Source organism: Danio rerio, chromosome 11 (genome assembly GCF_052040795.2).
Source record: "Danio rerio strain M-AB ecotype USA chromosome 11, GRCz13ab, whole genome shotgun sequence".
NCBI lineage: Eukaryota > Metazoa > Chordata > Actinopteri > Cypriniformes > Danionidae > Danio > Danio rerio.
The window spans coordinates 11,352,047-11,367,822 of NC_141031.1; the positions used below are offsets into that span (position 1 = coordinate 11,352,047).

The window sequence follows — 15,776 nt, forward strand, 5'->3', positions numbered from 1 at the left end:
AAAACACTCGTGCTTCATCCGCGTCTGCTTACTGCACAGTCTGCAAAACACCCCACCCCCCTCCATATAATGTAATGATTGCCAGGACGCAGCTGAGACGTCTTTGTTCGAGAGACACTCAAATACATCCCATGCGCTGCGTATGCAACATCTGTAAGTCATGTAAAACAATTAATTGCAAACTGAAATAAATTTAATTTGATTATTTGGTTTGGAATTGGATGTTTTATGAGATTATTTAAATTTTTGCCTTTTTTTTTTTTGCGTTTAAATTAAGAATTTTGCAGGATTGCAAAAATTTGCGACTTTTGCTTATGCACTGGATTCAGCGATCGCAAAGTACTAGGGGGTCTGATAATAGTATATATATATATATATATATATATATATATACAGTGCTCAGATATTTTTTATACATTCTAAATATAATTTTAAGTTTTAATTATTGTTATTTTACTTACGATTAGCATTGAGCTGAGAAAAATATTTCAGCTAAAGTTTATTTAAAATAACAAAAACAGATCTAGCTTTATGATTTTAGTTTTAGACTAATAATGTTAACTGGAGGAATATTTAAGTGTTTTTATTTGATTATTAATATTAAAAATTTTATATATATATATATATATATATATATATATATATATATATATATAATACATATAAATAGATATATAATATTGGTAATAATATTCATAATATTTTTTTTATTCAATATATTTGGATTAGTTAAAAGCAAATGTATATTTTTAAAAATCATATTTTTACATTAACTATTATTTGTTTGCTTATTCTGCTTCTGTCTTCACCAAAAGATATTAAACAGCTACTTTTGTATTTTAACCACTTAAACTCTGCTGCTATTTGGGGATTTCCGCCTGGATTTTGCCTACCCAAATTTAAAAGCTTCCCAAATCCACATGCAGAGGTGTAAATGCAAAAATTTGGTATTATTTTAAAGAAAACCCTTTGAATTTTCATAAAACACTATTGAAAGTGTTTAAAATAACTGTATATGTCGTCTGTGTTATAATAAACACCTAAAAAAGAGCCACTTTTTGTATTTTTTTTATAAACTCAAATTTGAAAGTGTACCTTTTAGGTTCTGTGTGCTCTAGCATGCTGTAATTAATTTTGGTGGTTCCTGCACATGTCAGTAATCATAGGAAAAAAGAAAAATGTCTCTACCATAATCTATGCAAAAGTTATTGTATTCCAACTGATGAGAAGGGCTGTTTAAGCCACAGAGACCGATCCTTGTTTACATATTTCACTATTCTTTTGTTTGATCAAACATAATTCACTGTGTTTGGACCACATCAGACATATAAAAGGATTACTTATGCACATCACCTCAAAAACAGAGAAGAATGGCCCTGAAGGGCACAGCTAAGGTAAGAGATGACAGCTGTCTGTGCTATCTGGGGCTGCTTATTGATCATGAATGTAGTGTTTACACTTCTGTGCCATGGAAACACCACAATTCATTCAACAACTGTTTGGCATAGGAATATAATTCAGTAAAAAGAATGCTAGAACTGTATGAGCACCGGCAAGAGCTTTCATTTGAGCTATAACTTGTACATGTGTCATATAAAAAAATATGAAAATGAACCAATGTAAAATACCTAGCTCGGGTATCCAAAATACTGTGTATTTAGGTGTAAATAACTTTTATACAGTAGAATAGAAACCAAAGTGATGCATATGTGCATAAAATTTAGATTATACACTTTCAAACGACACCACTTACGGGGGTCTGGTGCAACGCTAGCCCTTTAAATCTGAAAGCGAAAGTCGATGTATAGTTAAGTGGTTAACTATTACACAATGAAAATTAACATATTGGCAAGATTGTTTTTCATCACTGTGTTTTTGCAGCCAGCTTTATGTTGTGTCTTTAGGAGTCTTCCTTTTGTCCAATGGGCATATATGAGCACCAAAAGGCATGTGGCAGCTCTGCAGTATTGCATTTCCTTCCCAATAAAAGTCCTGTCACCCTGTGTGTCATTTGACTCTGTGATACAGAGATACAGAGAGAATGAGAGCAACAAAAGAGAAATCCAGCTCTAAGAAAACAGTCACAAAACAGACAACTCTCTGTGGGGTCGACGGGTTTTCTAATGTTGTCTCTGTGTGTCCCGCAGGTCTTGTGCTGAGTGTTTCCTAAAAGCTAAAGAGCCGTCAGATGAGTGTGCTGTAAAGTGCAGCTCTCTACACACCGCCGTCAGCAATTCAACAGGTCAGAATACACTGTTTTAAGGGGTGGCGATATAGCAAAAATATAATTTCATTATCAAATCAAACAAAATCAAATTAAATAACATTTCAGATAATTTTTGATTTTATCTTGACTTGCAACAATTTTGCAAGTTTTCTGAATGGTGCAACCAAACTAATTTCCTTATTTTTAAAATAGATCCTTCAAATAGCAGCAAAATATCAAACACAGTATTGGTATTAATATATGTTATAGGTGGGCATAGATAAATTGATTTAATCTAGAATAATCTAGATTTATCTCGGAATTAATCTAGATTAAAATGGCTCATTTGAATTCTGCCGAAGGAATTCAGAATATAAGTGCTACCCAAATAATAATTCTTTGAGAGCGGGTTTCTCAAGCCAGGTGGCGCATTAGACCAGGAGCGCATCACCTGTTTCCAAAAGGCATCACAAACTGCTTGGTAAACTGTTCTACTATGATAATTGGTAATGAAAATAAATGATGTTCAATAAGCTGTACTTGTGCTTACTAACTGTTTATTCAGTTAAACATAAATGTTGTTGAACGGTAGGCCTACATAACAGTGATTTTTGATTACCTTAATCCGACTAAAGTCATAACTGAACTATACAGAAATTGAATTAAGACATGTGGAGTATGCAGGTACTAGTGGCATTATTGGTGTAAACACCGCGATCAGTAAACACCGTCATGTAGGACTTTTAGTCATATTTTCCAACAAAATCCACACATGCGGCAGTCAGTAAAGGACCGCAAACACACACACACAAACATACACATCGTGAAACGATGTTTTTTCTTTCCACTGTGCGTGCGTTACTAAATTGCATAATACTCTCACCAGTCCTTACACCTTATTTGCGTCTAATACCCCAGTTTGTCTCGGCGGCATGAATGAAATGTTCATGAGTTTAAGTGAAACTACCGAACAGTTAAAGAAGGGTACTTTTTTTGTCAGACAGCTCACCGGTCAGGTATACATCCATGCTAAAATATCAAGGTGAAAGTCATCATAGCTTGCGTAGAATAGACCCAGCTCCCAAACCAACTTTGAGAATAGATTAACGGCATTTTTTTTAATCGCGCGATAAGAGTCTTGCGTTAACGCAGCATGTTAACGCCAATAACACCCCACCACTAATATATATACCTCATGAGCTCAGGGCTCTCTCCCGGGACAGCATGCCAAACAAGCTTTATAATCAATCATCAGCTAAGTGTGAACTCTTGAAATTCAACACATAAATTGTTTGCAACAGTTCTGCATGCAACACTTTTCAGTAGGACATACCATCACACAAGTGTTTTTCTCTTGTACATCTTGTGTGGTTTTGACAGTTTTACCTTCATAATCAGTTGTGGTTTGACAGGATTTGTAGTCTCTTGACAGGGTTCTGATAAAACACACACACTTAGACACATTTATGTCTAAATGTTTGGCTACAGAGTCTCTACTTCTGGCAGGACCACTTAAGCAAGTTGAGTTTATTGCCCAGTTATGCATGACAGTATGGTTCCTAATGGGGGTTCTCCCTCCATAACTATTTGCACATACAAAAGAGTCTGCATTAACCCCCCGGAACCATAACCTGAATAGTAAAATGATAAGGAACATGCGTAATACAGTATCTTAATGAACAGAGGTGTCACATGGCGGAATGACTAAGCTGTCGCTTTCTGTGAAGAATGGCAGCTAGGACTTGAAGCTTTGGTAATCTGAAACAAACGACACAGCCAGAAGGTGCACAGTAGCTTATATACTGTATGAGAGAGAGGGAGGATATATACAGTACGTGGCCTAATAGAAGAGTGATAATGGTTGAAGCAGCTTGTCGACGTGCCCTGACTGTCAGGTTAGGGGGTAGGGGGTGCATGACTACACAGACCAAGTAGAACAAAATAATAAGAATATATCAAATTGCAACATCAAGCAGCGTAATGAGCAGTTTTTATCGTCAAAAAATGAATGGAAGTGAATGAGACCGGAAGTCTCAAGCCAAAAAGATTCAAATGGCAGCGCCCACTCGTCGGCGGAGAATAAGGTGAATAAAGCAGAACAAATCAAGAAAAACAGGTGAACTGAATAAACTGATAATATGATAAGAAGGGGGGAGGGGGGACTAGACGCACACTTTCTTGTCCTTGTGTTTGTTGTTTGTCTGCATCATGGATGTTCAGACGGCCAAACGGCACACTACAGACAGACAACATGTACACAGGGTTCCCACGCTTCTTGAAAGTACTTAAATTTCAGGCATATGGATTCAAGGCCTGAAAAGTACTTAATACCAAACACGGGTCCGTGAAAGTGCTTTTAATTAAATATGAATTGAAACTTGTTTATGGTGTTATTTCAGCGATTGTACTGTGCTGTTGTTAAAAACAGTCAAATAAAAAAAAGTTTAATTCTTCATGTACAAATCTTACATTTAAATCTTGTATAAGAATGATAGGACAAATAATGCTCATTTATCAGTATCTAAGAAACCACATTTGAATATTACTAGTATTAAATTTAACTCATTTTACAATAAATAAATTATTTTGTAGATTTTGAGGAGAGTCGGGCAGCACCATGCACCTTACAAAGCGAGGAGAGTTGCCTGCTGTCTTTCAGCTTGGTAGCCAGCGATCACGGCAGCATCATTTACAACCCCAAGCTTTACGGTGAGATGTGTTTTTTCTTCATACATTAACGTACACACTTCAAACCAGTATTTCATCCAAAAATGATGGGTTTTGTTTCAAACCTATCTGAGTTTTTCTGTTGAACACACACACATACAGATTTGGAAGATTGTTGAAAACCAGTAGTCACGTTTCCTACTATGAAATTTAACGGATACTAGTTATCAGTTCATCAACATATATTCCTCAGTGTTCAACAGCTAAAAGAAACTCAAATCGGTTTAGAACCCTATAATGGTGGGTAAATGTTACGTTTTTCTAGAACTATCGCTTTAAATTGAGTGTTGTGGGATCATACATTCAAACAGAGTTATGTTTATATTTAACATGGTTTGTGTGTATAATTACCCAGACTGCTCAGAACCACCAAACGCACCACTGATCGCTCTGGGTGTGTGCATGTCTGTCCTCATCATCGGCATTGCACTCCTTGTGATCTGGAAGTTTCTCGTTTCTGTTCATGACCGGAAAGAGGTTGCCAAGTTTGAAGCAGAAAAGGCCAAAGCCAAATGGCAGTCGGTATGATAACATTAGCAAGAGTTTGGCAGTGTGTAATATAATGCACATTCTGTTCATGTTACTCTCTTAATGGCTCAATTTACTTGAAGTAATCGTGTGTTCAACTTGTATCTCCAGGGCACGAATCCTCTTTTCAGGAGCTCGACGTCAACGTTTAAAAATGTGACCTACAAAAGCACAGGGCAGCAGAAGAGTGATGTTTCTTTAGGCCGCTGACCAACTTTGTGTGTTAAAACACAGAATGTAGGCTTCTATAACTAGGAGCGAATACTGTTTTTTTATTATTTAAATGAATTTTCTTGTACTGTACAAGCAGGACACTGTGTGCATGTGTATGTGTGTGTTTGTATTTGTGTGCTTGTAAGGTGGCAGTGAATTTATTTTTAAAAATGTACATTTTAAAAGTTGTGTTGTGCTGCTAAAAGTGCTAAAGGTACTGTTTAATATGGGCGACACTGGAACTTCTTGTTTAACATTTAGTGTTTCTTGTGGTTGTTTTAGCCAAATGTTTTTCTATGTAGTCATTCATGACATGTTTCTGATTGATTAGTTGAGGCTGAGCCTTTTTTAACTAGACTAAGTGAGATTTTGCTGGATCAAATGTAAAAAAAAGTGTCTGTGTTTGTTTTGTAATATATTTTATGGTTTTTTTCATGTTGAGTCTCATTATTTGTCTCTAAATGCACAACTTGGCATATAGCTAAGTCTTTAAGGATTCAATTTGTTCTTATTTAAAACAAACAAAAAATGTTTTCTAAAATAAATTCTGCAATCGAAGAGTTCAGATGAAAAAGCCTCTAAATGCCATCTGAAAGTTTCATCTAAAATCTACTTTTTTCTAAGGGACCTTTATGTGCATTATTATGTGCTTTATGTGCAGTATTTTCACCTTTATAGTGATGAATAAGTTATTTTCATTGCCTTTAAAGTGAAAACAGAACATACTGTAAATATAGGAGGCAGAGTAAAATGTTAGTTAATTAATAATAATTCCTTTTATTTAAATAGTGCTTTTTTGGGCTCTCAAAAAGCTTTACACATAAGGGGAATCTCCTCATCCACCACCAGTCTGCAGCATTCACCTTTATGACGCGACGGCAACCATTTTTGCACCAGACCGCACACCACACACCAGCTGATTGGTGCAGAGGAGACAGAGTGATGAAGCCAATTATGATATGGGGAGAGTTAGGAAGCCATAATGGACAGAGGCCAGTGGGCAGAATTGGCCAGGATGCCAGGGTTAAACCCCTACTCTTTTTCAAAGGACATCCTGGGATTTTTAATGACCACAGAGAGTCAGGACATCGGTTAAATGCAGGGGTCACCAATCTCAGTCCAGGAGGGCCGGTGTCCCTGCAGAGTTTTGCTTCAACTTGCCTCAATACACCAGCCAGCATGTTTCAAGTATAGCCAGTAAAGCCTTGATTAGCTTGTTCATGTGTGTTTAATTAGAGTTGGAGCTAAAATCTGAAGGACACCGGCCATCCAGGAACAAGTTTGGTGACCCCTGGTTCAATGTCTTATCCGAAAGATGGCGCTCACTGAGCAGTATAGAGTCCCCATCACTATACTGGGGCATTAGGACCCACACAGACTGCAGGTTGCGCACCCCCTGCTGGCTTCACTAACACCACTTCAGGCAGCAACCTAGCTTTCTCAAGTGGTCCAAGCCCTGCTTAGCTTTAGTGGGTGACCATGTGAGAGTTGCGGAGAGCTAGCTACCAGCCTTTATGAAGCTTCACTCAGAATTAAACAGTGTAAGTTTACTTTTCAGTGGTTTACAAGCAGTGGTGTGAAGTGCCAAATTACAAATACTCAAACTACTGTAATTTAGGAAGTAGTTTTAAAAATGTGTACTTTTACTTTGCCCTGAGTATATTTTAAGTACTGTATCGGTACTTTTACATCACTACTTTCTTTCAACCTGCACTCACTAGTTTGTTCTTGTCTATGGGTATTAGAAAAATTTGTCCTGTGATTCCTGTCCAATCAAATTGCACATAAAAGGGTGCTTTATAATTGCAGCAAACTGTTTAGAACCATTAAAAGTCTCTAAGATGTCCAAAATTTTTACACACATTGACCTAGACACTATTTAGATGCATGTCACCGATGAGAAAATGATGGATGTTTACTGTATATCACCAAAATGGCCTTAAACAACCAGCAGGCACAAGCTGTCCACATAACATTAGATTGACGTTGTACCTCACCGCTGTGGGGACATTAAATTTTGTTTGGAAAAGAAAATCGGTTTGACGTCAGAACTCAACATCAGGCCAACATCAATGTCCAACATCCAACCTAAAATCAACCAAATATCAATGTCTAATGATGTTAATGAGTAAATGTCAGTATTTGACGTCAATATGACGTTGGTTTAAGATATTGGCTTGAAGTTGGAATTTGGTATCTTTCCAACACAACCTAAAATCAACCAAATATCAATGTCTTATGGTGTTATAGCTTGACGTTGTGTGAAGGTTACCACTATGACGTCTATCAGAAGTTGGATTATGGTTGCCATACCTGACGAGTAAATGTCAGTATTTGACGTCAATATGATGTTGGTTTAAGATGTTAGCTTGATGTTGGATTTTGGTCACTTTCCAACACAACCTAAAATCAACCAAATATCAACGTCATTTGTGGTTATTGGTTATCAAAATAACGTTGTTCTTAGACACTGGCGAGACATTGAATTTTGGTCACCTGACATAACCCAAATCTAACCTAAAATTAACGTCTTATGATGTTGTGCGCCTTCTGGCCAATAATTAGATGCACTACAGAATGTTACGTTTAAACACATCCATGCATCAACTTTTTAACAGCGTAATACTCACTACTCTTGAGTACTTACTTTTTACTCATACTTTGAGTAATATTTAAAACAGTTGCTTTTACTCTATTTGCACTACATTTTTAAGCAAGTAAGGGTACTTTTACTTGGGTATTATTTTTCAGTACTCTTTCCACTACTGTTTACAAGCCAATTCAGATGCCTCTTCTGTGCCACATTTTGCGGTTTGGTGATTTAAGACATAACCTGTTTATTGAATGGAACATTTAACATAAATTGGTCATTTTGACTACATATGAAGAGTTCAGATGCAAAAACCTCTAAGTACCGTCTGAAATTTGCATCGAAATTTCTCAGCCTTTGTTTATGTTGAAATATTTCACTTTAAAAACGAGGAAAATAACTTATTCTTTGCCATAAAAGTAATGTTACTGAACATACACACAGAAGTCTGATAAAAATGCTCATTTTAGAGGAAGATTTTTGACTGCATTTAGAGGTTTTTGCATCTGAACTCTCCATATCCCGTGTAAATGCATTCAGGATGCTTCATGAAACTGTAAATTCAAAGATTTGGTAGAATATGCAGTAAACCACTTCAAAGGCAGTTTCCATTTCCATTTTCACTTCATTTTGCAGTGCAGTGACTTAAAGCAATCTGTGTAAAGCAATTTCAATGAACATTTAATAACATTATTGCAATACTTTACCCATTTATGAGGCTTTCTGATGGATTAAATAGTGTAAATTGATCTTTTGGTGTAATATAAGACAGCACGATCGTCTTACAGCAATAAGGTCGCTGGTTCGAGCCCCGGCTGGGTCAGTTGGCATTTCTGTGTGGAGTTTGCATGTTCTTCCTGTGTGCGCATTGGTTTCCCCTACAAGTACAAAAACATGTGCTATAGGTGAATTGGGTAAGCTAAACTGGCTGTAGAGTATGTGTGTGATTGAGTGTGTATAGGTGTTTCCCAGTGATGGGTTGCAGCTGGAAGGGCAGCCGCTGCATAAAACATATGCTGGATAAGATGGTGGTTCATTCTGCTGTGGCAACCCCTGATGAATAAAGGGACTAATCCAAAAAGAAAATGAATAAATAATTGAATATAAGCCGCTTTCTGTACTGTATTAACAACTATTTGGTTACTTTGCCTGTGTAAATGCACCAAATGGTGTAAATGTACCCTTTTCATGGAATTTAAAAACAATTTAAAACAATCTCTTTGTTTAATGGGTCCTTTAAATTGTAATTACTGCTATAATCTAGCTATGTAAGCAGTGTAAATGACTCTTTTGGTTGACTAATAACTATCTCAGATGTGAATTTGCCTCTTCATGGAAATTAAGCCACCTCAGATGTGGCTTCTGTGCTGCATTTTGAGTGCAGAGCAGTGATTTTTGTTTCAGTGAAGATTTGACATGTTTGTTGCTTCTTGGGCCAAGATTTAACGTTGTTGGCTGAATATAGGCCACTTCAGATGCAGCTTCTGTGCACCTTTTTAGTGCAGTGATATGATCTGTAGATTTAATCTGACATCATGTGTACTGTAAATGCATTTAAGATGGTTTGGACAGAATTTAACTGAGTCAATCCACCTTTTCATTGAATACAGGCAAAGTCCTATAGATTCTGAATATGAGCAGCATTTCAGTAAAACATATGTTTATACATATATAACCTTGACACTGTATTTAATAGATGATTTAACATCATTATAGCTTATATTGATAATTGAAATTTATCCTAAATGCAAAAACCTGAAATAGATTTTTATCTTAAAATGAGCATTTTATCAGCCTCCTATGTTTATATTCTGTTGGCTCACATTAAATTTAATGAAAATCATTTGAAAAAATCTACTCTATGCCATCTACACATAGGAATGTGAAAAAATCCTCATTTTAGAAGATCATTTCAGATTCCTCTGAACTATTCAAATGCTTTTCAATGCTTTGTGCAAGAATGTTCAAACTCGACTTACATTAGATATACTGCAGTGACTTGAACATAAGCTTTATATGTAAAGGAACATAAATGTAGCCTACTTATTGCTACCTTTGTACGTACACGATTAAATGAAGGAGAGATTTGTGAAACATTGTGCGACGCGACGCAACGGGAATCTGCACTTCTTCCTGTCAGCGTCCAAATTTGTTCGCGTCGCGGTCAGAACAGACGGGCTGTAAACGGAGAGGGAATATTTTGCCTTTTTACTGCCCCACAGAGAGACCGTGACGTAGAGAATCCAAAAACTTGCGGAAAGTGTGTGGAAAAAACAGGCTGCCGTCTGTGCAGCGCGCTCGTCTCCTGTGGAAATGCGAGGATACAGTAAAACTCTTCAAGTTCGCTTCCATGAAGCGCTTTCTGTCCTTTATATGCTGCTTTATGTCAGTAATTTCGCTCTTGCTGCTGCGGAAGTGTCGGACAAAACTGAAGTTTTGGACAAAACTCAACTTCTCGAAGCGTACAGTAAGTGAAGTCGGCCTGCGCGACATGTCTGTGTGTTTTTAAAACGCTGCTTTGCATGAGCGCGTGGGTTTGGTCAAGATCAAGAGTTATGAAGATGAAGAAGACTGTGGTCTGCAGATTACATTAGTATGTAGAGCGCATAGTCCAGCTCTTCCCTTTGAAAAACTGACCGTGTGTGTCATTCCTCTATTGAGATTACCATACAAAGACCATTTCTTTCCCAAGCGAGAGGACTGGCAAAATAGGATGAATAGTTTGGTTTAAAGAGTTACACAAACTGCTGCCCTGTAGACTTTGTTTTAGTACAAGTTAATTTGCTGCACACAAACAACCCCATAGGCGGCTGCTCATCACATGACACAACACGAAAGTCAGTAGTCAGTACGCTTACTACTAAATAACTAGGGAACCTTCTGCATCGTATGTTTGTACGGACACACACGCCAAAGATAAAAACGTTAGAGTTCATTGAACACACGCTGACCTTTGTGTCAACATAAACCAACAGCAGACATAATTTAACATTTAAAGGGAGATAGTTCACACAAATGAAAATCTCCATCTTTGTGACTTTTTTCAATAGAACATTAAAGACGTTTTTATCAAAACGTATAGTCTTTAGTACTGTAAGTAAACCTCATTGTCACCTTGAATATCATTTTAAAGTATCAAAACATATGACACATTGAGGTCTACAAGTAGGCTATATGTTTGTCTGTGCAAGAAACAATAATTATATATATATATATATATATATATATATATATATATATATATATATATATATATATATATATATATATATATATATATCTCACATCGCAATAGCAATGTGATTTTCTGTCATGGCATTAATGGACAAACTAGCAGACCGACCACATTGCACAACATCTGAAAAGTTATTTTGGTCATTATAAAATGTATTAGTCAACGTCTGTCATTAGAGCGGTTTGATAATATTGCTTCCCAGAACTGTCTAGATCGGCTGTGCTCCACAGAAAAGTATCACACCTCCAATAGCCACCGCACGTTCATTGTGTTTCATCTTGTGTTGCAAGTAATTTATGATTTAATAAAAAAACGCCCACAGTAGCTATTCATACTACAGCAAATTCTATTTTTCTTTTTAATATTTGCTGCTAATTTATTACGAAGTGAAAGTTTTGTTCTCTTTGATTCATTGAATGAAGACGGTGCTTCATTCACACATGGTTTATGTTGTTTCAGCAAACAGTCATAGGTCTGTCAACATCCTGTTGCATAATGACAAATATAGCCTATTCAAAGTAGCCCAACTCGAGCAGATTATTTATTTTATTTTTTTATTTAAGTAACTAGTTAAGTACTTCTTAATTTCCAAGTAAATATCTGAGTTTCTTTAAAAAAAAAAAAAGTAATGCCAGTTGCTTTGTTTTCCTATGTGTTGACTCACATCCTTTTTTCATATTATTACAAAGAAGCAAGCTCAGGCCAGATAAAAAAAGGTTACAAAAACATAATGCATTATACTTTCCTTAAACAGTAGGCTAACACATTTTTAAAGAAGTAAGACAAGATTGTAATAAGTTACATTTAAAAGTAACTTTTCCCAACAATATGTACACTCACTTGGACACAATATAATTTTTTTTATTACTCTATATATCTTCTACTTAATGGGGAAAAAGTCACATCTTGAATAGCCTGATGATGAGTGAATTACAAGCTCATTTTCATTTTTGCCAAAAGTACAAATGAATGAAACCACTAAACTTTGACAGGAAACTACAGAAAAAGATTAAGACATTTAAAAACATATTGACAGTTTGCCTCTATTTTTTTCTCTAATCATTTGTCTTAATCTAACTTCATTATATTTGTAACACTTATAAGTTAAGTGACTCTTGAATGGATATAGTGTAGTTTTATTATTTATTTAACATAAAAAATGACAGCTAAAGAAGCCAGTTGTTTTAAATAAAAGAATCAATTTTTTTAAATTTCACACACAAATTTAAAGAATGAGTAAAGCAAAAATGAGTACACCTTGCCTCATTTCTTAGAAAAGCACCTCACCTTTTAAATTAATACTTAATACAGTAATGCATTTTCTTTTTTTTTTTACATAAGATTGGTTAGCACCAAAGGCAAGATTTGGTGTATTGTAACAAAAATATGAGTACAATCTATTGGGTTTGGACATTCAATAAAAGAATAATTCATAGAAAAAAAATCAAGTTAGCCGCACAATATTAATTATCTGTCCAACTGGCAGGCTAAATTTCTAGTTTTCACAAACTTGAGCCAAACTGAAGTAAATGAAAGCCTTTGACAGCAGGTTGTCTAAATGAAGAGAAGCAGTTTTTCTCAAATTGCTGATTTCCAGATTATCGCATCTTTAGAATATCACAGACATATTCAAGTGCCCCACAAAGACTGATCATTCACAAAACACAAATGCTTAAAAGAACAGAATATTCATTCATTCATTTTTTTTTCCGGCTTATTCCCTTTATTAATTTGGGGTCGGCACAGCGGAATGAACCGCCAACTTATCCAGCATATGTTTTACGCAGCTGCAACCCATCACTGGGAAACACCCATACACACTCATTCACACACATACATTATGGACAATTTAGCATACCCAATTCACCTGTACCATGTCTTTGGACTTGTGGGGGAAACCGGATCACCCGGAAGAAACCCACGCGCAGGGAGAACATACAAACTGCACACAGAAATGCCAGCTGACCCAGCTGAGGCTCGAACCTGCGACCTTCTTGCTGTGAAGCATTTGTGCTACCCACTGCACCACTGTTACAGAATAATTACGAGGAAATAGTTTAATTTCTCTATAAAAAAGACTTTTGCTGCTTGATCAAACGACTTATTTAAAATGAGTTGAAACAACACAATTCTTAAGATTTTAAAGAGAACTTAATTGTTTTATGTTCAAGGCACTCAAATTTGTACAAATCATTAAATGAACTTAATTGATTTGTGTTAGGAAAACTTATTCCCAATTGCGTGGAACCCAGCATTTTTTTATTTACATTGTTGTTGTCAGTCATAATAATTTTTGCAACACGTAATTTTTTTATTAAATGTATTTATTTCTTCTTATCCTAAAGATGTTCAGTGACTACACTCTCATTTTAATGAATTGAAATGTTTAATAAAACAGCTTAATAAAAATGCAGCTTTACAAATATCTATATTCAACGAATATTTACAGACCATTTTGAGGGATGTAAACAAAAACAATAGTCCCAACATATTTCCTGTTGTACATTTTTCATTTCTATAGCGTCCAAGAATCTAAAAAGAGCCAAATATTGATAAGTAATATCATGACAGCTGTTTTAACTATAAGTTATTATTGAATTGCCTCTTGTTACAGTTATGAAATAGGTTGATAACAAGTAGGAAATGTTCATGGGCCAATGACATTACCAAATTGAAATGGTCTATAAAAATCTTAATTTTCAACACTGTACAAAATTTCAGGGTTGTAAGTGTATTAAACATAAAACAAATAACATGTCTTAAAACAATCTCAAGAATTGCATTGTTTCAGCTCATTTTAAATGAGCAGTTTGAACAAGCAGCAAAATTTTGAAAGTGAAAAAAAGTTGCGTAAGCATTTATGCTAGGTGCTCTATGTTCATTTGTTTATTTTCTTGTGGCCTTAGTCCCTTTATAAATCAGGGGTCACCGCAGCGGAATTAACCACCACTCTTTGTACACTGTAAAAAGTTATTAGTTACTTAAAGCGAGTAAACCAGTTGCCTTAAAAGCAACAAGTTGACTTAACCAAAATAATGTAAGTAAACCCGCTGTATCTTTGAACTGTTGACTTGATTTTTATAATTATGCTTATTGTACTGTATTCCAGGCTATTGTATATTTTATAGACTTCATGAAGCACCAATTATGTAATACTGTAATAAATACAGTAACTATTTAAAAACAGACATGCTAAAATAGTATAATAGACACTCTAAAACTATAAGTTGATAAAAAGTGAGTACAATTAGCATAATTATAAAAATCAAGTCAACTTAACAGTTGCAAGTTGCAATGGGTTTACTTACATTATTTTTGTAAAGTCAACTAGTTGCTTTTAAGGCAATTGGTTTACCCGCTTTAAGCAACAAATCACTTTTTACAGCATACACTGTAAAAAAATGCTGGGTTCCACACAATTTCATCATGTTGTCCCAACACAAATCAATTCATTTAACTTAACAAATGTATACATTTAAGTTGATTGAACATAAATAATTAGGTTGTCACACAAAAAACTCAATAATTGTGTTGAATGAGCTTATTTTAAATAAGTAGTTTGAACAAGCAGGAACAAAAAGGTTCAAAAGGAAGAACCAAGATTCGCTAAAAAAAAAAAAAATGTCTGTAAAATTGTTGCAAACAATCTATATGTTAAATTTAAACAAACAAATTAAACTTAGTAATGTTCAACTTAACCCAAATAAATTGTTTACAATCACTTAAAGTAAAAAAGGAAAACCATGAAATCATCTTTGAATAATTCTTTTTAGTGTTCTTCATCATGTTTTAAATTTTCGTATTATCCCAAAACCTATCAAATCTGGCAGATAATACAGTATATACTGCTAAAGTTTGATCTATGCTGAAAGACACAGTGGGTTACTGAATTTTGTCCAACACACTGAATTTGTCACAGACCCGGCGCATTTACATTTACATTCACTCATTTGGCTGATGCGTTTCATTCAAGCCAGTGGTTCTCAAAGTGGGGGTCGGGACCCCCCGAGGGGTCGCGGGGCAATGAAGGGGGGTCGCCTGGTGATTTCCAAAAATCTATTTTTATTAAACCATAAGAATTAACATATTTTATCTATAACTATACTGAAAATAAAAATAGTCGTTTATAGTTACTATATACTATATAGTTACTATAGTAGCTTATAGTTACTAGTTCTATTGGATTGCGACCCCTGGGGTAGTTACATTATATTAAAGGCAGCAATAGCGTCAGATGCATTTTGATTTTATAACATCAGGTTATACTTTCTGGCACA

The 15,776-nt window shown here is 35.3% G+C and overlaps 3 protein-coding genes across 11 annotated transcripts in view; all 3 read left to right on the forward strand.

Annotated features, from left to right (window-relative positions):
* The window catches only part of itgb6 (integrin, beta 6), a 45,516-nt gene extending 39,410 nt beyond the window's left edge, over window positions 1-6,106 (forward strand). For all 3 annotated transcript variants that reach the window (XM_087273368.1, XM_087273367.1, XM_087273366.1), the window contains 4 exons: window positions 2,148-2,242; window positions 4,799-4,915; window positions 5,289-5,455; window positions 5,573-6,106. In XM_087273368.1, coding sequence (XP_087129494.1) covers window positions 2,148-2,242; window positions 4,799-4,915; window positions 5,289-5,455; window positions 5,573-5,671 — 478 coding nt within the window. In that variant the 3' untranslated portion in view covers window positions 5,672-6,106. The remainder of the gene's footprint in view (window positions 1-2,147; window positions 2,243-4,798; window positions 4,916-5,288; window positions 5,456-5,572) is intronic.
* The window catches only part of rbms1a (RNA binding motif, single stranded interacting protein 1a), a 312,567-nt gene that overhangs the window by 108,897 nt on the left and 187,894 nt on the right, over window positions 1-15,776 (forward strand). The gene's annotated exons all lie outside the window — the stretch shown is intronic.
* Window positions 10,499-15,776, forward strand: part of pla2r1 (phospholipase A2 receptor 1) — an 868,273-nt gene continuing 862,995 nt past the window's right edge. For all 6 annotated transcript variants that reach the window (XR_015502377.1, XR_015502375.1, XR_015502378.1 and 3 more), the window contains exon 1: window positions 10,499-10,731. Coding sequence is in view for 2 of the 6 variants with exons in the window: in XM_087273311.1 (XP_087129437.1) it covers window positions 10,578-10,731 (154 nt within the window). In the remaining 4 variants the exon portion in view is untranslated. The remainder of the gene's footprint in view (window positions 10,732-15,776) is intronic.